This window comes from Vanellus vanellus, assembly GCF_965231255.1.
Source record: "Vanellus vanellus genome assembly, chromosome: 11".
NCBI classification, from domain to species: Eukaryota; Metazoa; Chordata; class Aves; order Charadriiformes; family Charadriidae; genus Vanellus; species Vanellus vanellus.
Window position 1 is genome coordinate 21,045,670 of NC_138916.1, and position 25,146 is coordinate 21,070,815.

General features: G+C 40.8%; 2 protein-coding genes across 2 annotated transcripts in view; one reads left to right on the top strand and one right to left on the bottom strand.

The window, feature by feature from the left end:
* Nucleotides 1-16,476, top strand: part of MEF2A (myocyte enhancer factor 2A) — a 93,088-nt gene extending 76,612 nt beyond the window's left edge. Inside the window, exons 8-12 of the mRNA XM_082488555.1 lie at nucleotides 1,378-1,568; nucleotides 3,248-3,271; nucleotides 6,887-7,013; nucleotides 11,677-11,803; nucleotides 12,306-16,476. Coding sequence (XP_082344681.1) covers nucleotides 1,378-1,568; nucleotides 3,248-3,271; nucleotides 6,887-7,013; nucleotides 11,677-11,803; nucleotides 12,306-12,678 — 842 coding nt within the window. The 3' untranslated portion in view covers nucleotides 12,679-16,476. The remainder of the gene's footprint in view (nucleotides 1-1,377; nucleotides 1,569-3,247; nucleotides 3,272-6,886; nucleotides 7,014-11,676; nucleotides 11,804-12,305) is intronic.
* A 2,021-nt stretch (nucleotides 16,477-18,497) lies between these two features.
* Nucleotides 18,498-24,160, bottom strand: LYSMD4 (LysM domain containing 4). The gene is made up of 2 exons (XM_082488868.1): nucleotides 23,879-24,160; nucleotides 18,498-19,751 (listed from the first exon to the last, which is right to left on the bottom strand). The coding sequence occupies exons 1-2, from the start codon at nucleotides 24,149-24,151 to the stop codon at nucleotides 19,200-19,202; spliced, it is 825 nt and encodes a 274-aa protein (XP_082344994.1). The 5' UTR covers nucleotides 24,152-24,160; the 3' UTR covers nucleotides 18,498-19,199.
* Nucleotides 24,161-25,146: the final 986 nt, after the last annotated feature.

Below are 25,146 nucleotides of genomic sequence, written 5' to 3' on the forward strand. Positions count from 1 at the left end.
AAGGATCGGTAGTAATGGAGGAGGCGGCTTCCTCCTTATCACCCTGGTGAATTCACACCTGGGTTCTCAACATATACACTAGTGAAATACCTTATCAGTACCAGTCACCTTCATGAAGTGTTGTGCTGTTACTGATACGTGTTATTGTTCTTCATTCTTGCTAACCTTTTAAAGGCATTAAAAATTTTGCTGAAGAAGGTAGAATGTGACACTGACAACTTTCTTATTTTAATTGCTTTTAGATTAATATGTACTTAATGTAATAAAATTGGATTGGGCATAGGGGCCTCTTCAAATTAGAATAATAATACAAAATTTGTGCCAGTGTGGCACTACAGGCCATTAGAAGAGGAGACAGTGAACTTTGTGCAATAGACCTTTCCCTGAAGTGTGACTATAAAGGCCGCTTTCAGAACTACCATGTTAGTATAAATATAATCTTACTATGAATTGTATTATTTATACACACACATACACAAGTTCTGTAGTGTGAACTATACGGTTCCCTGTTGTGAAATTCCCTTGCTTAACAGCTTTTTTTCATTTGCAGTTGAATAAGGTGTGTGTATTTTGGGAATTGTTGCTATAAATATGATAAAATTATTGGAATGTGGCTTTCATTTTTTTTTCTGAGAAATACTTTTAGTTAACATGATTGGGGCTTTTGTCAGTAGAAGCCAGGACCTGTAGGCTTTTTTGTCTAATTCTACTTAGAATATCAGGAGTAAGGTAAAGGAAGATCTGTGTAAAATAAATCAATGGGCATAAACGATGTGTATATCTGTGTTCAGAGCTTGGAATGAATTTGAAGGAAAATGATTTGTTCCCCTCATTGTTACTAAATATAATAATTGGACAGTATGTATTTTTGAGACTGAAATTAATTTTATTTGAGAACAGATACTGGGGTCCTGCAGATTTTGACGCTATTTGAATAATACATTTTAGAAACAGAGACTTTAAGAGGTGATTTTTATTTTCATGAGCAACAATTCTGTATAGTTCATGTTCTGTGGGGGTGGGGATGAAGAGGACTTGTGCAAAAGCGCATACTTTTTTGCAAGCTCAGCCTGGAGGAACTTCAAAGGGCAAAATAAAAAAGCACAACAGATGTTATTAGAAACAGTTCTTTGACAATATGCTCTCCTCAGCGTTTAAGCTGCCACAGTGTGCCCTTGAGGTGATATTACCTTTACATATTGATCTTCTGATGAAAGCGGTTTTTGTTTGTTCGATTATTCAATACTGCGCCTCTTGTGACAATTCTGTTGTTGCAAGTTTTACCAAAGAAATATTTCATAATTTGTACATGTGCACCAAACTTCTGTATTGCTACTTTTCTTCAGTCTTACGGTACGTTTGTTTTTCCTCTTTCAGGAAATGGGTTTGTGAATTCTCGAGCTTCACCAAGTCTGCTCGGAACTACTGGTGGTGGAAATGGCTTGGGCAAAGTCATGCCTACAAAGTCTCCACCTCCACCTGGAGGTGGTAATCTTGGAATGAACAACCGCAAACCTGACCTCCGTGTTGTCATCCCACCCTCCAGCAAGGGTATGATGCCACCATTGGTAAGTTAAAACATTTGTGGTGTGACTGGCTTTGTAAAAATGAAGTGTTCTGTCCACATGCACAGGGAAAAATCTCAGCTGCTTACCGTAGGTTACAGTAATAGAAAAGTGTTTGTATTCTGAAATTTCACTAATGAAAATCTAAGTTATAAGTTGTTACCGTGGAAGAAGTTAAATTTGTAAGGAATCTCTTTTTAACGGTGTAAAATAGTAAAAGTGTAAAATTGTAAAAACAGCAGTCTGACCTAAATGCAGTTAGTGCAATCCTAGAGACATAGATTGGGATTTTGTTTTGATTTAACATCTCACTGACTTGGTACCAAGAACTTTGTTGGTTTCGAGGATGTGAGTTTTAAAAAGGTTTATGCATTATTCTGCAGAGGAATGGCTGATCTTATTGGTGATGTGAACTGTATTAATATGTCCTAAAGCACACTTTGTACCTGTTTTTCCTGGGTCATAATGGTTGTGGGATGTAAAATATAGCTTCAGTGGTAATGACGGTCTGAGAGAAATGCTTGTTTGATGTGGGTGCTGGAATGCAATCTTGTGTGTCCTATGGTGGATGTCATGTCTTCAATGAAGGCATAAAAGAGTAATGAGGATGAGGCTCAGTCCCTATTTGTGTACTTTTCAATACTACTGCTGTGCAGTTTGGCATGTTGGTGGTAATGTTTGTTCAGCCTAGATTTGGAATAGCACTCAAGTTTCGTGTCAGGCATGAGGCAACCACAGCATTGACACAGGAACAGGTCTTTCAGGAAGAGTTACTCTGTTTTTCCTTTAATTTGGTTGGCCAGATCCTTCGGTCTTAGTCTTTCACCGGCATGTAGAAATTTTAAACGTGTACATTTTCTGTTTTCTGTATATGGAAGAATGAACCATAACCAAGAGTAACAGGATATAAACAACACAAGTACTCTCTGTATAATTTGTATTTGTTTTTAAGATACCGCAAGTGCTTACATTTGTTACTGGTATTCACGATGAATAATGAACAATTAATCCAAGTAACAAAAGCTATAATTATCCTCAGAGTAAATGATTCTTGAAGTTTTAGTTTTTTCTAGGAATACTGAAGTGTGGAAGGCATAGGAAATACACTGGCTGATTATTAAAGTGAAAATTACGCTTTTAAATGAATTAGAAATAGATACAAGAGGAGGATCTTGTTAATGCAGTTGTTCTGATGTTAGTAGTGTACAGTACCTATTTACTGTTGTGTTGTTAAGAACAATGTAATACTCAATTTAGGTTTTGTCCGTCTTTTTGAGGAAATTTGAAAAAGATTTCAGAGTAGAGATGATGGAATCGTTATGATGGTTGTATGTGAAAAATACTTTGTTACCGAGCTGGATGTTTATTGGATCAGTCCAGCCAGAAACTGCTGTGCTCTTTATCTACATGTGTTGTCAATGTGTAGCTGTGTCCTTGTTTTTACTAAGCTCTTTCTGCATGAATCTTGCAAAAGTGTATGTTCTTTCAGTGTGCTTTTTTTTAACTGACCCAAACTACGTAAAGTATACCCTAGGAGTTTTATTTACAGCATCAGGTGGAAAAGTCACGTTGCTAATTAAAATATATAAAAATAATGAAGCACAAACATGACTTTTTCTTTCATTTTTGAAAGCAATGCTATTTTTAGTAACTGTGTTATCCCTCTTGTTTGCTGAGTACAGTCGGAGGAGGATGAATTGGAGTTGGTGAGTTTGGGCTACTGTTTGATGAGAGAGAGCAAGATGCTGAAAGTGTCTTTTACTACAGTTTTTTAACTGTAGTTTCATTACATATTTTAAATAATTCCAGTGTTCCCTTGGTAGCAGACAAAAATACATTTGTTTTCTCAAACTCAAAACCTGACCAAGTTGAAAACACATCCAAAGTCTAGTGCTTTCCATTTGTAAACTTCTGGGTTTTTTTCCTGAAAATATTTCTGTTTTTCTTGGAGGGAACATTGGAAAAGAGCCTTACAGAGTAACTGTCCATGTGTATAGGATATTTACTGTCTTTTATTTGAAATATAAATAACCACTTATCCCCTAAATTCTTGGAATATTTTTAGAAAGTGGCTTCACTCATGAAGTTCTTCAGATTGTAACACAAGCCCTGTATTACTTCTCTTATTTTCAAGGAGATTACATCATTGCTGGTGAGGTCACCTTTTTGGAGTTTAGAATTATTTCATCCTGCTTGAGATTATCAAACCACAGGGGTGTTCCCTGTTTACCAAAAGGAATAGAGAATTGCAAATGAATAATTCTACCTTTTTCCACTGGAAAGATATTCTGCTTTTGAAAGGAAACTCTTGGGATTTGTGTTTCCTATTTTTTCCAGAAGGTTTTAACCTTTGGCATTCTGTCTGGAAAATAACATAAGGCTAAAATAATTCGTAACTTATTTTTGGAGCAGTTTGCAAATTGTTTAGCTGCTGTAGCACAAACCATGCAGAAGATGCTGCATCAGAGTGCAATCGTAAAGATACACGAAGCCGCCTATTTCATACCTTGAGTTGGATTTGAACATGGACCTGTTGCTAATACAAGGCTCTAATTGCATGAAAGCATGGAAAATGTAGTGGATTAGAGATATTTCTTGATGAATGCATGCTGTTGGTTGATTTTTACCTTAAACATGAGCAATAGATTTACAATAGTAAGTAAGGGGAAATGATTTTTGAAAGTCAGTACTTAAGTTTTTAAGGTTTATTGGAGTGACTTGCACTTACAAACAGCTGTCATGCACGTTCCTCTCCCCTTTATAGAGGAGTGTCCGGTTTCCAGTGCAAGAAACAGAGCTTTAATTCCATGTAAAAACACTTAATCAAAATAGCATTGCAATTGGAATTATGCAAAAGCACTTGAGTTAAAGCATTCCTACCTGCTAAAAATTGCAGTGCTCTTTGCAGTGTGAAATAGTGTGACTTGCTGAAGGCGGGTAGATTGACAGATACAGTGTGGAGCGTGGGCCCTCTAGTGGTTTTAAAAACTGGGCTCATCTGTTAGAAGAAAACTCACCCAAAGAAAATGTAGTAGTGTCTTCCTCAAAGGTGGTAAAGAAATAGGAACTATACCTGCAATGTTATGGCTCATATTATGCTAATTTCTGATGCTAATTCCAGTGCTAGAAAGCAGTTCCAAATCATGTCTGTGAACATTCATTCTGTGTGGTTGGAACTGAGCACTGAGTATGAGAAACGGATAGGAACAGTAGCATAGCATGAAATAAAGGTATTGAATTCTTCCTGTTATTACTATAATTTGCACCAGTTTAAAAAATAATTTAAAACTTCCTGAAAGTTTTCATGAATCTTTGGCTGAACCTCTGAGTACAACAAATATTACACATCTAAATATTTCTTAGTGTCTTTGGATGGCTGAGTGTTTGGGAATTATATTCAGAAATAAATTACCTCAGAAAACCACCTTTACTAGCCATTCGAAGAGAAAAAAAAAAAAAATATCCCATGGGGAAATCCTTTGGTCTGGATTGTTTCCCAGTATACTCCTCTAACTTTTCCATTATACAGTAATCCCAACTTCATAGGCCGTCATCCAAGAAAGCTTTGGAAAAAGGTCAATTCCTGACAGATACAAAAATCTGCTCTAATAACATAACTTTATGCCAGATAAAGTTGGTCTAATGGAGATTTTCAGAAGTATGTAAGTGATTTAAAGGGATAAATTACACAGAAAATCAGTGGGACTTTCTCTGGCAGCTCTGAAGTGGAGTGGGTACATCTGCTGAATGAATACCAGAGCACCTCCAAATTCTTACAAAGCTCACAGGTGGGCTTTCAAAGACAAAACAGAGATCAGAAACTGGTAACCAGTAGAAGATTGTAGCTAATTTTAATATGGTAGCTGTGGTACACCTTTTTCTTTAAATTGGAAAGATACAGGCCAAGGATTGATAGTCCTCAATTCATCTTCAAGTTTAAGCTTAAAGTCGAAGAGAGCCATGTTTCTGTACCTGTTCATTCCATTATTATCAAGGGAATTATGCATTTTTAATACTGCTCACTCGCTCAAGATCAGAGTGGAGAAAAAAAAAGTTAGGTGCTGCAGATATTGAAATACTTGTGTACCTGTCTGAAATTAGGAAAAAGTAAGTAGTAGCTTCAATCTTTTAAAGCTAGGGGAAGGAACTCTACCAAATAGATGAAAAACTGCTACTTTTGTAAGCAAATATTTTTTTAGAGATAGAGGGCACCTTGCTTTAAAGATATATTTTCAGCAGTTTGAAATCTAGCTCCCTTAATTGGGAATGGTTCTGTAAAAATGTAGAAATATAGAATGTAGAGACTTCTGCTACTTCTACTATTTCAAAGACTGATGTAGGTAAAAATAAGTATCTGTTATTTAAAAATAAAAAAAATGGAGCATTTCCTGTTCTTGACAGTATCTGGCATGGCTAAATGGTGTTGAACTTCATACTTTGAAGAAAGATTTAAAGTTGCCTCCATGAAGAGTAGTACGTTCTGTGACAGAGCGGCTTTGCTGTCTAGTGGTATTCACCACCGTGTTTAATACAGCGTTTCCTAAACAGCAAATTTGGTTGAAGAGCTTAATTTGAGTGATATGTTTGATACAGGTCTTCATTCTGTTATTAAAAAGCCACATCATGCCTACAGTTAGAACAGATAATCTGAGACAATCTAGTTTAGCTATTTTCCCTGTCAAAAAGCACAGTTGCTCTGTGTGAACTCGAATGTCATTTGCTTTGAAACGGATCTGCATTATAACAAGTGCTCTCTCAGTTTCTCAGGAACCATGGGAACAGCAAGATTATTTTGTCACTGAGGTCTTATAAACACAAATTTAGAAGATCTCTATGTTCCTTTCAGGACAGGTGTAGTCAGCACAGTGTCAAAACTGGCAGCTAAAATTTTGAAAATTGAATAAACAACTGGGAAGTGGGAGACTTTGGTGGAACTGCATCTCACCATCTGCACTAAAACCCTTTCAAAAAACGGGACTAAAAACTCTTAAATCACTTCAACTTCTGAGAATTGTTGTGTATGTCTCTAAGAAAGTGCATTTATTTTTGTGTCTTACAACTCTAACACCATTGAAATCTGCATGCACGGGAAGCGGACCAGTGAGTCGTAATTAATTTTTCATTTCAGTTTGCCGAGATCATTTTGGTTGTCGTGAAATGTTTTGGCTTGTTCAGAAAATCTATCCTGACAAAAGGATGTATTTGTAACTAAAACGTAAAGCAAAGAAACAGTTTAATTGAATGCTACTTTTATATTAGCACTTGAATTTCCATTGTTGTAACAGATATCACAAGACGTTACTATTTTTAATCACTTATAGAATACCCAAAGGATAAGTAGTTCTCAGTCTACACAGCCTCTTGCTACCCCTGTGGTGTCTGTGACAACTCCGAGCTTGCCGCCGCAGGGACTGGTGTACTCGGCCATGCCTACTGCCTACAACACTGGTAAGCATTGTTTTTGATAAGTGTCTTGATTGGTCAGATGCACAAGGCCTTTGTGATTCATAAGCCCAGCCAATTTGCATTTCTGTGACACTTCACTTTATTTTCCTATACAGTTCAAATGAAGGCTCTTATTCATCAACTATGAGCCTTTAGCTTGTAAAATGCGTAAATGTTGAGACTTACATCAGGAAGAAGCTTTCAGTCAGGTTGTGCACAGCTGAATACAGAGAGACACAGTGAAATGCATTGCTTATAGCAGCAGTAGTCAAGCTATCCATCTGAGAACTGAAATGTCTCTCACATTTAACCAATAGTTAAAACTTCAGAGCGTACTGTCCCTTTTGTTCTCCCCTGCTCAGTTCAAACAGCAGGGGGGGAATCGGATTGTACAGGGGCTTTCAATTTACAAGAAAGCCCAGATGTACAACACCCAGATAAGGCTTTCTCCTCTTCAGTAGTTTTACTGAGAGTGAGGTGGGGACTCACGGGAAGGCGTTGTCAGCGGTTCACCATTGCGAGTCTCTATTATCTGAAGGACCTTAAAACTACTTTTTTATCCAAGATTGATAAGATGCGAGGGATTTGGTAATTGGTTTGCCAGTTCGGAAAGTAGTTCATGATGTGGTGCCTCCTACTTTGTCTCCACACCAATGGAGTTAATTTTGACTTCAATCTCAAGGTTCTCTTATTTGTTAACAGACCCTGTATGTAATCAGTGAAGGAAATTTTTTTTAATCATTTCCCTGAAAGGCTGCAGTCTTGATGGTGTCAAGTTGATGACTGTTGATCCATGATGTATAGTTAAATTTTCAAATGCACCTGCAGAAAAACTGCCTTGAAGATAAGTGTCAATACATTTTGTAAGTCAGAGTTAAAACAGCTATTGGTTAAAATCAAAAAGGAAAACAATGGAAATAATTCCCCAGTTCGCTGTTCTTTTTAGGTGAAGTCTAGTTAAGGTGTTCAAATGTAGGTGCTATAGTTTGTTAGAACAGGAATTTCTGAATGGGGGACCACTGTGTTGGCAGTTGCTTCTCTCTTTTGCAGGGGTAGGTCTTAGAAACTGAGCTACAGTAGAGAGCTTCTATTTCTAGCTGCTCCACATTGGCTCTCTGGCTAGATGGAAGAGCCTGAGGGTGTCCTCTTCTTTCTCTGAATATAGGGAGGTCCACATGTCCAGTAGAGGAGATTCCCCAGTAGCATCTCTTCCCTGGAACTAATGTTCTTACTCTTGTGCAAAGGTCGGGACAAATGAAAAAAAAACCCTTCAAGGTGTGTAGGAAATGGCCAAAACCTGAGTGATACAGAGGTTTTGTAATTGTTTTAATTTTCTGCGAGTCTATAATGTTGGAAGATGGAATAGATAAAGTAACCATCCATTCATAATAATTTCTGCCTCCCAAAAGATGGGATTTTGTTTTCTACACTTTTTTTTAGCTTTGAAAGTCTTCACTACAGTTTTTAGTTTAGACTTTTAGCCACCTTCCAGCCAAACAACTCGCATCTCTTTGTATTTGTATCTCTTTGTATTAATGTGCGCATTAACTGAAGTGTTTTACCCTTCAGCCACTTTGTGTATTGGTTTGCCTCGGAGGCACAGCCCCTGGGCAGTTACTGGCATGTTTGATGTTTGCATTTTGAGAGGGACTGTTTAGTCATCAGCGATAGTAAATATTTATACTGTGGTAGCACCCAACTAAATTGTTGAACATTTATGCAAATAATCACTACCCTGAGGGGGGTGTTGTGGTTTGGGCAGGACTGGCCAATGAAAACAAAGTCTAAAGTCTAAAGAAATGAATGAAGGAGGAGATGGGGCTGCAATAACAGTATAATGAGCAGAGTGAGGAATTGTGCTTGGTGACTTAGTTTTGGATTATAAACTTAAGGGTGAATTTGCTGGACATAGAGATCTTGGTTTGATGCTTGCCACAAAGATTGTTTATATATTGCTGTTTAAAGTAAACAAATACTTCTGGTCCCTGCTCAGAAGACCCACATTGAGTTGCACTTGTCACCTAACAAATCCCTTCGTTCTCTCATGCGGTCTGACGCTGTTTTGGGAAGCGGTGTTGTGTGTGTCCCTCATCCAGAATAATTTATAAGGTGATGGCTAAAATATCACAAAGATGAAAGGGGCTGTAGTCTGAATCTCAGGAAGCAGCAAAGACAATTGATACTGGTTTCCTATGCAATGGACAAGTGCTGTTATCACTGGGGTATGATTTTAAAAACCAGCCCATTTCCGTTGATACTGCAGTAATTTGTGAACAGCTTTTAGTCTTTTGTGTTTTTCAGACACTTTAAAGTTGTTTCTATTAGATTGAGCCTTTCAGGGGATCTGCAAAAAGAAATTTGATGTTGAAAGCAAATTGTCATCTGGGTATTCTCAGGGTAGTCACCACTTGCGTAGCAACTTCAGTTTTGCAGTTCAAGGACTAAGGTAAAATTTAGATACCTAAATTGTTTTTCTGGATTGAAAGGGTTGGTTGTTTTTTTTTTTTTTTCAGGGCAGGAAGGGCTAGATTCACCTCTTAGATCCTTAATTAAATTGATGAATATCAGTTTTGCACAAATATACTATTTTATATAATTTGTTTTTCTGGAGAAGTATTCTTTCTGCAGTTTACCGGAGGAGGGGCCAGAATGGACTGAGTCACTTGTTCTAAAACAGTCTAGGCATTTTTAAAGAATATTCAAAAACCACAGAGATCGGTTAAATAGTAACTTACGCTTGAGCAGAGTGTATCTAGCCATAAATTATATTACTGGCTTTAGGTGAGTTATTTTGCAAAGGCACAAACTTCAAAGGTATCTTGTTGTTAGGGTCACAGCAGTAATGGGTTTCCATGACATAGAAGGTGCTCTTGTCTGTATGACTTACCCATCTTGCATCAAGCCACTTGTACCAAAATTGATGTCCTGCTTTTACTGCTAGCAGATATATGATTATTTAGGGAAATGATAACACAGCTAATTGTGCAGCGGCATATGTATTCTTTGGAAAAGCATCTCCTCAAACCCCTGTCATCAGACACGTTCTGTCTAAATTACCAGAAGTTAATTGTCCATTATCATAAAAGCTATAAATGCAAAGAAAAAAATACATGGAAACTGAACTCCTATAAACATTTTATTCAGGTCTGCTCTTACAGAAATCCCATCGGCACAGAACAGTACATCTCAAGTGTTTACATTTACTGCACTTGCAGCTTGTCATAGGTCTGGCTGCTGTGAAGGCTGAGTGCATGTCCTACTTGTTGGAGGGCTGTTTTTTTTTATTTTAGTCGTGCAAAAGGGCTTTGGATTGATCAGCTTGGGAATAATGTTTCTGAATCTGTGCAGAAATACTTGTGAGGGTTTTTCAGAGTTCCAATAAAAATGTCAACTGAGAAGAAATCAAACAAAAAGAAAAGGGCAGCTTAAGTAGCTTCACCTGCTGGGGTGCAGCTGGGGTTCACAAGGTCTTTGGGATGATTCTTGCAGTGATGCGTATGCGTCTCTGAAAAGCACAACGCCGTGCTGGCACTGGGTTCTCCTTCCTTTGTAGGCTGTTAAAAAGGGAAACCTAGAAGTTGTTGATGGCAAACAAGTTGAGGGATGGGAATGGGGAAATTGTTCAAGAAGAAGGATATCTGGGGAGATAAATCATAACAATGTTGTAATTTTAGGACAATACTAAACAACCAAAACACCACCACCCCAAAAAAAAACCCAAACCCCCCACAACCAAAAAAAACCAAATCCAAACCAAAGCAAAACACAAACCCTACTTAAACAGAATTTTTTGGTTCATCTGTTGGCAGTGTAAAGTGAGTTTGGCTGCTAGCATTTTGTCGTGTTCTCAAGAGACTAGAAATTATTTTAAGGAAGCTATATTATAAAATAATTAAAAGCAGAGAAGTGTTTGTGGCTTTGTTTTAAAACCTGAAAGAAAAGCATGAGTGATAATGATGAAGTGCAAATAACTTCCCCTGTGTGTGAATGAAGCGAGAACTGTCTAAGCACTATAGCCTAGCCAAAAGTAACAGCCAGTCACTGACTGTTGATTAGGAATATATTGTATTTTCTATTATCCATTTCATTATATTTCTAAATAATTATACTTTTTGTTCTAAATAAAGAGGTTTCTTTTGTTTATTTGATGTGGAGATGACAGTTTAAGCAGACAGAGTATTGAGTGAAGCTGTTTTGTGGAGAGGGAGAATGTGATGTCTTACAGTGGGACTGCACAAATGGAGTGGACAGAGGAGTCAGCAAGGCTCCCAGTTGCAGTGACTTTGGTCATACCACGCCTCAGGCATCCAGCCCCTGTGCCTGCATAAAAATGCATAAATATGTTGTACCTGTGGGTTTAGAAGAAGCTATAGAGACAGCAACATGTAGGAATTGGAAGCAGAATGCAAAAAAAAAAAAAAATAATCGTGATTTGGAAGCTAATGTCCTGTTAAGCTCCTTGTGAAGTCAGGAGGACTGCTGCCGGACTTCAGAGTTTTCATGTTTGGACTCCTTTGGGTCACTTGCCTTTATTTGTTTTGGGCAGAAAGCCTTTATATTTGTGTGTGTGTGCATGTATCGCATATATTCTCATGTATTTATATATATGTATATATATATAAAAAACATTTATAAACTACTTTCTTGTTTGTTTTTCCCCTCTTAGATTACTCTTTGACTAGTGCAGACCTGTCTGCCTTGCAGGGATTTAACTCCCCGGGAATGCTGTCCTTAGGGCAGGTGTCTGCCTGGCAACAGCACCATCTCGGTCCAGCAGCCCTCAGCTCTCTCGTGTAAGTACCTCCGGTAGTGTTACCGTACTACACCCCCTCGGGAACTTCTGCCGCTTCAAGCTGAAGCCTGCACTGGGGAACATTTAGCACAAGACCATTTTAATTTCTTGTCTTCTGGCGGTGGTGTGTGGCCTTTCAAGTTTGCTCCTTGGCTGGAAAAGCATTCATGTTTCATGTTGTTTGTCCCTTTTGTCAGTTTGGTCCTCCAGCTGTGTCCCTGCAGGCCCAGGTTCTTAGAGAGGAGTCATCTGCCTGATGAACTTAAATGTTTGGAGATAGGCAATACTTCTGTTTGGTTTTAACTTCTATAAATGCAGTTCAGACTTTTAATTAATGCTTTCTTCAGCTTTGTTTCTTCACTTCAGTAAGCTGCATTGATTTACATACTCATTTTGAGGGTGCTGAACCACAAGACCACACCATCACACAGACACGTGAATTGTCACTTTCTTTTCCTTTTTCGTGTTTTCTTATTTCTGCCTTTTGGTTTTCTTTTTCCCAGTACTGGCAGCCAGCTATCTCAGGGTTCAAATTTATCCATTAATACCAACCAAAACATCAACATAAAATCTGAACCAATTTCACCTCCCCGGGACCGTGTAACTCCCTCTGGGTTCCCGCAGCAGCAGCAGCCACAGCCGCAGCCGCAGCAGCAGCAGCCGCCGCCACCGCAGCAGCAGCAGCAGTCGCGGCAGGAGATGGGTCGCTCTCCTGTTGACAGTCTCAGCAGCTCCAGCAGCTCCTACGACGGCAGTGATCGGGAAGACCCGAGAAGTGATTTCCATTCGCCTGTCGTGCTGGGAAGGCCACCGAATTCCGAAGATAGAGAGAGTCCATCGGTAAAACGAATGAGGATGGACACGTGGGTGACATAAACTCGCAGTGTTGCCTCTTCAGTTTTGTGTTCTCAAAATGAACTGTCCTGACATATCTAAATTTATAAATAAGGACATGAAATAAGTATATTTATATGTATATACATACATGCATATATATATCTTCACATGCATATATATGTGCTAGTGTGTGTAGCATACACAAAATCATCAGGCACTTACGACAAACTTCTTGTATAGCTGCAGATGTCCCATGGTAAAATGTAACAGAACAATCCTGTAGGTATTGATCTAGTCTGGCACTTACCTGGACTTGTTGTTTTAATAATATAACCTGTTTTGCAAAGAAACCTTGTACCCGCATTATAATCCTACACACTAGATTGCAGAAACCAAGAGGGCTCGCCTGTAGTAATGTCCCTGTGTGTTTTATTCAAGCTGTATGGTTACTTGTAGTTAAGAAATAATGCTTTGTAGCAGCAGAGCAGTAGAAAAGCAGGAAGAAGAAAGCAATACTGTACATAAAATGACCTTTATATTACCCAACCTGGCATGGGTCTCTATTGCAGAGGGTGCATGGAGAAGGGCTGATGCTGTAAGAAATAAAAAAGAAAAAAAAAAAACACAAAACCCTGTTTTGCACGTGCAAAAAAAAATAGCATATTGGGTCAAAGAAGTGATTTTTTTAATGAGTGAAAGAGACATAGAGAACTCGCATGAAATATTCAGAAAATATTAGCCTAGAAAATAGAACATTAACAAAATAAAATTAATATATTAAGTTATAATTGGAATATGTTTGACAAATTTGTTTTTACGTTCATACCTTTGAAAAATATAGAAACGGATTTTAGCTCATGTATATTTTATATTAAAGAAAACAATACCCTAATGAATTGAAGACTATATATAAAGTTATATACAGTACTTTTGAACACATTCTGCTATGAATTATTTATATAAGCCAAAGCTGTATGTTGTAGCTTTTTTGTAGAGTATAGTTTTATCTTATTTTGACTTTCTAGTTTTTGCTTTCAAAGATGAAAAGGAAAAACTTGCAGGCGGAACCTTGGGGGAAAAATAAGCCATGAACACTTATATGTAAATTTAAATTTGAGCCAAACTCTTTGTGTATATAGCATCCTAAATATATTATCACCTTCGGTGTAAGTACCTATGTATTGTACGTTCACCAGATTAAAAAGTATATTTTTGTGGATTGACGCCAACTTGAAAAAAGGCGAGGTCCTTATTAAGTAGAGTATTCACTGTTTAATATTTACTATTTTGTTAAATATACTGTACTTTCTTTGGATTTTAATTATTATTAATATTATTATCCAGATTTTTCAGAGGGTGTATAAAGGGGTTGTCCCCCTCACTGGTGGTGAATGTGTGCCGTTAAATTGTAATCTCTGTGCTGTATGGTTAAGCTTCATTATACATTTTATATATATGTATATAAATAGCAAAGTGGCAAAAAAAAAAATAATCCGGTGTTAAGTTCATCCTGCATAAATATAAAAAAATCTGTTACAACACATTTTAAGGCATCATTTTAAAGCTGCCTCTTCTGAGGAGAAAAAAAAAAACAGTGGAAAAACTTGACCTAATTTCTCGTGATAGGGAAATAACACATCAGATGAGCACAAAAGGTTTTTTTCAGTTGGTAAGTGGTTTGGGATGAAGCCTCAGCCTCAGAAATAAATTTGCTGTTCCTCTTTGCTGCTTCCCTGAAATAGAGCGAGGAGTCCAGAGGCCCGCGGTGGGCTACAGCCTGGCTGGGAGAAGTGTTTGCTGTGTGCTGGGGCTCGGCAGGGTGATGTTACTGGCACGGTCTGGCTGTGCCGTAACAGGAAGGGCGAGGACAGCGTCCTCTCTCCTCGGGACTCATGGACCTGCTCAGACCAGTCTGTCCGAGGGGGCAAAAGCCGGGTTTGAGCAGCAAAAAGTCTCAGGAGCCAAAAATTTGGTTTAGCGGCTCACACCAGCCTGGTGTGGTGGAGCTGACTGCGCGTTAGGGAGCGATCTTGGGAGCCGCGTCGAAATCCAGTTTCTTTCCAGGTCCTTGCTGTGCATCCCACTTCCCTGCGCACGGGAAGGGCCTGTCTGTACTGGGAACCAATCTAAGTAGGTAGAACTAAACCTTACTGCTGGTAGTTCTAGTTCTGGGGAAGAAACTACAGTGCTGTTTTATTCTCCAGACTCCTTTAAAGTTGTCCTCATATTTATTAAATTTTTGCTTGGGCTTTAATTATTATTTTATTTTATTTTTAGCAATTTAAAAACTCTCTTGATACTGTAACTAAGTGTGAGAAATGGAAATCCAATGGGGACAGCTCTCTCCTTGGCTGCTTGCTTTAACTGTGACTGAAGGACGAAGTCAGTACTTGCAGCTTCCAAGACCAATCTCTTCTTGTCATGGTAACTCTTAAAAACGGACAGGTTTCAATTGGTTTCAGCCCCCTCCCTTTGGAAATTACTGTCTGTTTGTTGTAGTTAACAGGTTTACAAAAGCCTCGAGGAAAAGGAGACTCTTTCTAATGGCAACTCTGTTTCCAAAGTGACTGAATTCACTTACCACTTCAGAGAACCTTTTAATGCTCTGAAAAGTTATGTGATTTTTTTTCATTATTTATGCACATATATGAACTTTGCTGTACATCAGAGTGGGAGTTCTGCATTCACATTTACTGTCTATTTTCTTGTGTGCCTTATAAGATGGCTTTGCTGACTGTATCTCAATAGTCTTTATTTCTATGCAGGTTTTTAAACAGTACTATTACTGTTTTCTTAAAGAAAAAAGCTACATAAGGGTTAGAGTTTGTATTGAAATTGCACCAATGAATTTAAAAAAAAAAAATAATCGGTTCTGAAGAGCTGTGAATGGGACTGTTCACGTGTTGCCCCAAACCCTCCAACAGACTCAGCAGAACAAGTCTTCACCCACCCCCCTGCACGGGGGTAGAATCTCATGCCATTGAATAAATGGGAATCCTGATTTTTAGTAACACGTAACTAACTTTGGAACATACTTTTTTAGGAATTGTAAAAATGTTTTATAAAAAAAAAAAAAGAAGACATAGCACAGATATTTCAACACATTAAAAAATACTTTTTTAAAATAACTGTACTGACTGAAGTGGCAGGTGGATCCAATCCTAGTCCGAACCCATTCAAGGCTGAATGATTTATGATTTTTATCTTCTAATGTGACAAATCACCTCTCCATCTTCCAGCTCTCACTACAGTATTTGAAAATACATGTTATCAGGGATTCGTCAGAGAAAAATGCTTTAGCCTTTCCTTTCACTTAGAGGACACTAACGCATCAGAAACTTGTGAATTACTGTGCGCACAAGAAATACATAGTAAATAAGGAACAAAATAACTCCTAACAATTGATCATGGGAAGAGTTAAATTAGAATGTGAAAGAAAGACTTAACAAATGTAAACATTTAAATCTTAGTAGAAACTTTCTTCACTTTGCTGTGCAAGAGAACACTGCTTTGCTATATTTAAAATGGCTTTTTTAAAAGAGATTTATGTATTTGGTAAATGTTTGTAGTCAACAGTTCACAAAGAAGCTGTTCACGGTTTAATGATGATAAGCCGTTTGGCGGCACAAGCTGGACTTTGTTGCCATCCTTGAGACGAATCTTTTAAGAAAAAATAAGTTAATCTCAATTTTTTCCCTGAATGTGTTGTTTTTTCTTCAATATACAATAAATATTCTAGTGAACTTTTTATCAAATGGTTAAGAAAATGCTAGAGGTTGTTGTAAAATATTTGTATCCTGCATTCACTAAAGTAAAGATACTGGCTTTTACTGTGTACTCCAGCCTCTCTCGTGTTTGCAGAGCATGTCTTTGCCTCCCTCCCTGGGTACCTGAAATACTCTCCAGATTCAGTTTTGAAGTGCTGGTTTTAACCTGCAGCAATGATGCTTTAATCAGTGTGGATTTTGGGGGTTACAGATACTTATTACGTTTAAATTAAGATTGGATGCTCTGTAAGAACCTTATGACAAAGTGCTTACTGATGTTTGCAGGAAGCACTGGGTGACCCGAAGGAACCCCTTCCCTCCTGCCGCCAGCCCCGCGGCTGCTGTCAGGGCTGCGCCACAGCCCTGTCGCTGTGCTGCTGCAGCGGCCACAGTTCTGCGTTGTGAAATCGGCAAGAAGGGAACACTGCCACCCCCAAGCTCACTGTTCTGTGACACAAACAGCTTTTGCGTGAGGAAAAACCCAGGCAGGCGTGCTGAATTCTTACTCTTCCTGGTGCCCGGTGACCATGTGGCAGGGCACTCAGCTGTCCAAGGGCTGTGCACGGCTGTGTGACACAGCACCGTTGAGTTGTGGTGACAATCACAAAAAAAAGCGCACAAGCCGTCTGGGGTGGGTGGTGCCCCTTGTGCTTTTATTTCACTTTGCTTTATTTAAAAATGTCATAACCCACCCCCCCTCCGAAAAAGAGAGATACATTTCCTTCACAGAAGAAAAATATAAGGGTTTTTTTTCAGTATAAGATACTTAAGAGTCCTTGTTTACAGAATTAGGTTCCCTCAGGCCTTCCTGAGCACTTTTTTTTGACAGTTCCAGGAAACAGGTTGTTATTACAACATTGCAGGGTGCCTGGCCTACTGTCCCTTGCGGTGCTGGGAAGCCTCAGTCCCACCTCCTCCCTGTACACCCACTGTTCGTCAGGCCAGGAGGAGCATGTCTGGGTACAACGCCAACCTGTACCGCAGCGCGTGTGGTCTCACAGGCCCTCACTGAGCTCTGAACAACACAAACCCCAAAAACCACACCAGCCCCTCACACCTTCAGGGCAGCGCTGGCCCAGCCTTGCCCACGATGCTGCCCTTGCTCATTTCCTACCTCATCTCCTACCCCGCAGGTCACCGTGGCTGCTGGTGACAGGGTGGGGCAGGGCTGAGCTCTGCAGTGCCACTGCTCTGCTGTGACATGGGCCACCTCCTGGGGCAGACAGCAAACAAGGGCTCTGCCCTTGCCCTGATGAAGGAGGCAGGAGCCAGCTTAGCGGCTGGAGACCAGCCCAGCCCCACGCAAGCGGTGCAGGAGAGGACCAGGACCCTCCTGAACACTGTGCTGCTTTCAGCTACTGACGCCACACATTACCCCATGCTCCACCAGGCTCCACACACCTGTGCATACACACATTATGGAGTACAAGTACCCATACCTTAGTGTTTGGGTCTAGGACACCATTCACCTCTGCCCATAGTCCCCCAGTTTGCTGAATTAAATTTTTAAGACACATTCTTCTCTGCAGCAGAAATTCCCAAAGCCTCATTTTCTGCTCACTTCTATCACGTAGTGTTTACTGACTCATCCTAACCAGCACAGACCTCAGGCTTACCGACAGCGAGGGACACCACTAGCCTCCAAAGTTCACTGGCCTTTCCTACACACTCAGAAGCTTTTTAATGCAACATCAGCAGTTCCCAGAAACATTTAACATGGAGCAGCTTCGCAGTCCCCATCCTATAAGGGATTTACATTTACTTCCATGCCTGTTTAAGAAAACGCAGGGCTTCTCTCCTGGACCTTGCAACTTAAATGCAGCCTGGCAATGTGCTCTCGCTTGAAAACAACAACCAAGGAAACTTAAAGCCATGACTGAAAATGGGTGTTTGAGATGCACCATTATGATGTGGTTTGTTTTTTTTTCTTTTAAAAGTAACACTGGCTTGTGACCCTCCAGCAAACAAGCCTTTGAGACGCATAGTAGTACCACAGGCCTAATGCTACACTCACATCTTCCTCCAATGCTCTTCAGCCATCTGTGCTCACGCTGATGTACTGGCTCTGCAGGAGCAGTACCCGCACGAAAGCACGGATTCTGCAATGAGCTCCACCTGCAGAGACAACAGATTTCACGAGATGTCTCTGAAGGATTTCATTGAGAAGAGGTCTGGGCTCACCCTTCTCAGGGATGGGCTTGAAGCATCTTAATAAACACAGCTTAAAATTTTGCTCAAAATGATGAAAAGGTGAGGTGCTGTCAGCACCCTTGTGCTGTGGCACACCCTGCTTCACACACTAGAAGTCATCATTTTAGGGTTAAGTATGCCAACACCGCCATGGTCTGCAAGAGATAAAATGACAGTTCAGAGAGAAAGAAGAGCCCCTGCTTCTACTCTAAGCAAAAAGTGTTTTCTTAAAATGCAAACAACCCCCAACTTCCCATTAATACTGCACTCCTTATCTCAGCAGCAAAGGATTTGCTTCTTAGACGAGGCATGAAGAAATACCTGAAGCAAACAAGATGAGTAAATTGCTACAAAATACTTTCCCTCAACAGAGTTCAGGAACGTTAAGCCAGCTGCCTGATGCTCTTTATAAGCAACATCCTTATTTTTTTCCATGAAAATCACACCACCTCACTTTCAGTCAAGTTCAGGATTACAATATCAGCTATTTAAATATATAAAAATAATCTGTATTGTTATTCCCCTGAATGCACTCGAGTCAGAGTCACAGGCATACAGGCATCAGCGCCAGGAGGAGAGGCTGTGTGTGGCTGCCTCTCCCCCTTAGGGTTTTTTTTCTACAACTGAGCTTTGTGGTAATTTCCCTTCCAATCCATCTGTTGAAATATTTGAGGTTAGTGTTGTGTTGGAGGTATGGGCCACCAGGCCTTGTGTTTTAAAATAGATGATATAAAATACTGGCAGGACAATTCCTATCAGGAGCATAATAAAAACTGCGTTCCACCACTGGATTCCACAGTCCGCACCATTACTGGTCTCCTGCTTCCCTGCCTCAGGCAGTGGCCTCTCCAGTCCTTCCACGCAAAACTCTGCATTTAGCTGGACCTCCGCCTGCACCGCGTCCTGAATGCTCTTGTCAATCCCCTTGAAGTACTCGCTCAGGTGTCTGCCATCAGCAGAGCTGCTCGCACCATCATCAGGCTCCGGTAAGTCCACAAGCGTCAGGCTGGTCTGGGAGGGTGCAGGCGGGAGCGGCCTTAGCTCTCTGCCGTTCTCCGTTAACAGCCCGTGGGTCTTCACAGGGATTTTGATGGACTTCAATGCATACAAGTCCTGCTCCCGGATGAAGTTGTTGACACGTTTGATATCCGCAACCTACAGAATCCAAAAAGGACACGAATATTACTGTGGAACAACCCAGTAAAGAAGCAGGAAGCAGCTACAAAACTAGTGTGCAAGCAGCAGCCAGAAAATAAAAGCAAGCCCTGGCTGTAAGTGGCTCAGTGTTTTGCAGAGATGTCCCAGCTGTTCCAGGGCTGCTCCAGGTCCTGCAGGACAGACGGTCCTCTATTAAACCAGTCTACAACATCTGCTAGTGCTCTTCTACTTCATGTGCTGTATTTCGCCTCATACTGTTTTTCATTCCTTTTGCTTTCTTTACCCTTCTCTCACTTTCTAATCCAAGTTAAAGCAAGAACAGTCTTTATAACAGATCCTTTTAAAAACAGTTTTCATACCTTAAATAATGCATGACTGTTTAAGGTCAGAGGACAACAGCAGTACGAGCAGGTAAACCCCTCCCCCTGCTTGGAAAGCGATTTCAGAGTGAACAGAGCTCCATCTTCGGAGCATATCGCAGTTCTGAAAGCAAGATGACAGCCTGGCAGAGAGCAGGCGAGCATCTCTCCCACACAGGCACGAGCACCCTTTGCTCGTGTTCCCAAGCACCACCCCTCTTCTGCACGACAGCAGCTCCATACAGCTAATTTCTCCAGTTGCTAAATGCTCCTGCTGAAGGTATGCTTACAGCAACAACCTCTGTGCATCCGTGATCATCTTTGGTGGTTCGTGTGTAGGTTCTCCACCTGTGACCAGTATTCCCACCCAGTTTGGTGATGCAAATAGCAGTGAGAATAGCAAGAAAGAAAGAACCATATGTACAGTGCAAGTCACAAGGACAGCTGGTATCAAAGAAAAGACAAAGGTGAGGCAGCATTTCTTTATTTAATGTTAAATAAAGAGAAGACAGCTTAATACAGTATGCACTGACAACAACCTATTAAGTAAGTACACGAACTTCTCAGCTGCCCTAAATCCTCTGTCAAAGAAAATGAACGGAACTGTCAACATGTGCAAGGAGCTCTCCAAAGCAGCCAAGGAGACGTGAAAGAACCTTGAGGGAAAGGCTGGAGGACAGAAAACAAAGAAAACAGCAGGACTCCAAACCAAAGAGAAAGACAACACAAACAGGTTAACCACCTCCAATATATCATACAGAAGAGACAGAGTATGAGGGCTGCACTTTCAGAGAAAGTTTGATTTGTTCTTTTAGTAATCTTCTAAATTACTGTACGAACTGCATTCACAAGCTTGAAGCTACCAATGAAACTGGGGCACTAAAAACAAGCAAGCAATTTACTTCCTAAACAAATGTGCAAGTGCCATCAGCGCCAAAATCACTGATGGTACAGCGCAAAGATCTCCTTTTGAAAGGCCATACACGAGTACACCAGAAGGGAGCCTGAACACCTCCTTTGCCATTGCAACAAACATTCAGGGCTGCTTGCAGGCTGTGCTTCTGCCAGGAGCGGGGAGGCACCACCCCGGTAGTACAGGAGGTGCCAAGGGGAAGGCAGTCCTTCCTCCCTCCCTGCAGGGAGTTCCCATGGGCTGGTGGAGCCTGTGCTGCCCCACAGAAGAGAGGAACTGCAGCGGCTCTGCCTGCAGAGCTGACCCACATCTCCCCTCCAGCCTGTACAGGCTGTCATAGAACCAAACATCAAGCTCATCTACCGTGCAATCCCTGAAAGGTGGGATGTCTGCTATGTTACAGCCAGAAAGCAAGACTCCGCTGAAGGGCAGAGATGAGATGAAATGAATGCCCAAATCTCACATTTACCTCGCAAAGCTTAAGAAATCTGAAAACGGGACATTTAATCTAGATCCTAATCTGGTGCCCCTGAGGTGAAGGGAATCCTCTGCTGCTGGTTCAGGCTCCTCGCAGCTCGCCCCAGCCTAATATCATGACTTAAACCCTGCAAAATGAATTAGTTATGAAATAACAATCTCACCCAAAGCTTCCTAACTGAGGTGGTACTTCAATTTTTGGTTGTGTTCCAATGAAAGCAAATTATTGGGACAGTAAACATCCCCTGCAGTGTTTGCAATCAAACACTGCAATGTTGTGCTAAGGCTCTAGAAACAGAAAGTGGAGCAGCACTCACGCAGAAACAACAAACAAAGCAGATGGGAAGAATGCAAGAGCACTCGGCTGCACGAGCCATTTAGGCTTGTTTTCTGTACTCATTCTTTTGGCTGCAGTGAGCTCCTCTTGTCCCAGCTAAGAACAATGCCAAAAACAGGCCAGGACTATAAATGGTCAAGAGTAAAAATGAGAATTCTGAAGTGCTTTGCATCTCTGCCAAGTTATCTGTAGCACACACAAAGCTATTTGTTGCACTGTCTTAATACGCCCACCCCAAGTAGGCCCTTACAATTCTGAAACCAATGACAAGTTCTCATTGATTTCAAGGAGAAGCTCAATCTGGATTTTTTTTAAAGGCAGTTGCATATATTTGTGGCTACAAACCTTCCTCACTCATGTCCTGGTAGTCTTTCGGGAGCTGCTTAATTGTGCAAGTAAAACAAAATACATAAAAATTAATCAGTGCCAGTCTGTAAACAGACAAATACACAGATCTCCAATAATAAGGATTCCTGTACCTCTTCAATTTAACTGGAACAAGTCAGAAGTGCCCTTTCTGGAAAGGAGGGAGGCAGTAGGACAGGTTTTTTTTCCTGTGAGAGGAGAACACTGACTACCTGGTCTGTCCCCATCAGCTTGCCTTCCCCACCAGCCTTCAGCACTGCAGGCAGAGTAGATCTACCTGTTCCTGCTGGGGCTGACAGGCTCTGGCCGCAGGGCAGCAGAGGAGGCAGATGAACAGTCATGGCAGGGACGGGACCGAGTCCTCCTGAGTTACAGTGCAGGGGCACAGCAGGATTTTTCAGGCCACAAACCAAGAGTTGCTCAGAATCTTCCTCCTTCAAGTTCACCAAACTGCTGTGATTTGGCACAAGTGGCAATAATGACGCAATTGCTACTGCTTAGAGATGAGCATATAGTCATGACTACAAAGTCAACTGCTGTAGCTCTGAGTTTTCACGTTTTACTGGTGCCAATCAAGATCTATTCAAGTCCTACCAGACTCGCTTCTTCACACGCATCAGGCTCATCAGCAAAACCTAGAAGGGTTTCGTTTTTGTTTTGTTTCTAAGGGAATGGGAGGGGAGGAATTGTCGCAATTCCTCTAAGCCCTCTTGCTTCAGCTGCACCATACAGCTGTGTTGTTGAGCAAGAGAGACTGCAATAGTATTGCAGCAGTTGAGCCAGTACTGTATCATTAACCCCATCCAGGTCACTGTCCAGTGGTTTGCATCATGGAACTTTTTAATCACAGCCTAGCTTGCAGATAAAGGAGGCTCTAAAAATACAGCTTTAACTGCTGAACAATGGGGTACTTCTAACGTTCAGATTAGGTAATTAAATTTTTTAACAGTTCTTCTATAAAGCTCTCTGCTTTGGAACAAATAAAATGTATTTTGTAGTATGTTCCAACTCCAGAGAAAATTCACCGTGCACACGTGCTCCCTTCTGCCTGCAGCTGGCTGAACCACACACACTTCTGGGTCCAACAGCAATCAAAACCCACATGCACCTGGACTCTGTGACCTGAACTTTGGCATCTCTCCTTCTCCAAGTCCACCTTGGTTAGACTTAGACTCTCTTTGCAATATGTTAGCTCATACCTTTAAAAAAGATAACCCCCTGCCCCGAAACCAGACCCCTTTAGAGGAGCATTTCTTCACACTGTTCAGTTTGCTTCAAAAAGTGTACGCTCCTTGAAAGCAGGGCTCTCACTCTCATGTCTGTACTCAGTTTCCTACTTTTTGCCCCCGCTTAAATAACTAAGTACAAATCATGATTGCTAAACTGCACTTAGTCACTCAAATTAAAAAGGAAAGCAGGTCACGCAGGGTGTGGGGGTGACAATATCTTACTAGGCTGTGAGCTGAAGAACTCTTTTGTTGGTGGTGGGTTTTTTGCCTGTCTCCAGCTCAGTTTTACCCAGACATTGACCATTCATGAAATACTCAGGGCAAACACTTTTCAGTGTCAAAACTACTAGACAACAGCACGCCTTCCTGTAATTCTGGAAACTAAGCTACATATAAAATACCTCTGAAGTAATTAAAACCAAACAAACAGAGATAGCTCTTACTTTACAACCATACTGCAGGGCTAGCTTGTTAAGATTATCATCCTCTGTAATCTCTCGTTCCAGAAGTACCACATCTCCAACTCTGTCCCGAGAAGTGCTGCATCGCTGCTGCTCCTTGCCCCTCGGTCGCAATTCCATAACATTGAGTTCCTCCTCTGATGATTCTTCTGAATCAGATCGGCCATTGGGAAACACGTACACCTGCCTGCCTGGGTAGTTATGGATGGTGACAGGAGCCTGGAAGGATCTTGTCCGGCTCTCATTCAGCCTCATCTTTTATACCAGCACCTGGAACGAAACACAGACATTTTGAATTTCCTTAATACCAGTGTTTATTTCTTAGAATGTAAGATTTGGGAGAACAGACAAAAAGCACAGCAGTTGCACGCATGCACACACACGCAAAGCTGTCCTTCTACCCAGATCTTCTCAGGGGCAAACCCAAAATATGCCACTCTAACAGCAATGATAGAAATACAAGATCCCTTATGTACACAGGCTTCAACAAAGGGTAGATTATTTTCAAACTATTTTTTGTCTAACTGTGGACAAACCACTACACAACACTACTTTGCTACACATCTTAAATACTACTTTCTATAATTTTATAAACAAGCATAAAAAAAGTCACTTGCGCCAAGTATCTTTAATTATGGTAAAAAAATCCATGGAATCACATCTGTTGTCCTACCAATACACATTAAAAACGGACCAAAATTATCCTATATGTCATCTTTTCAGAAGTCCTTAGTGGTTTTGGTTTGTTGGTGTTTTTTTTTTTTTTTTTTTTTTTAAAATAAGGACAGCTCAAGCCACACTTAACTTCAACCTGAATGGCAAGGTCATTTTGTTGTATAAAGAGAAGAACCTGCCTGAGCACTTTGTTTTAATTACTGCTAGGTGTACAGCAGCACATTATTAGGAAGCGACTTTTTTTTTTTTCTCCTTCAAGGAAACAGCTCCACATTTTGTTGTCGGGGCAGGTATAGGTTAGAACCCCCCCCATTCTGATAGAACCCCATTGACCTTAATATCCTCAATCTACCTATAAGGGATTCTCATGGTGAAACCACTACCATTTTATGGGGGTTAATTAGCATCCAGCACAGCATCCACAGGCTGCAGGGTCACAGCTGTGCTAGAAGAGCTCAAGATTGAAGACCATGGGCCCCCTGGACGGCCCTGTGGGACAACTCTGCCCTTCGACACGCTGTAAGCGAAGGGGGCAGAGGATGCTCTCCCGACGCTCTTCCCTTACGGTTTCTCCT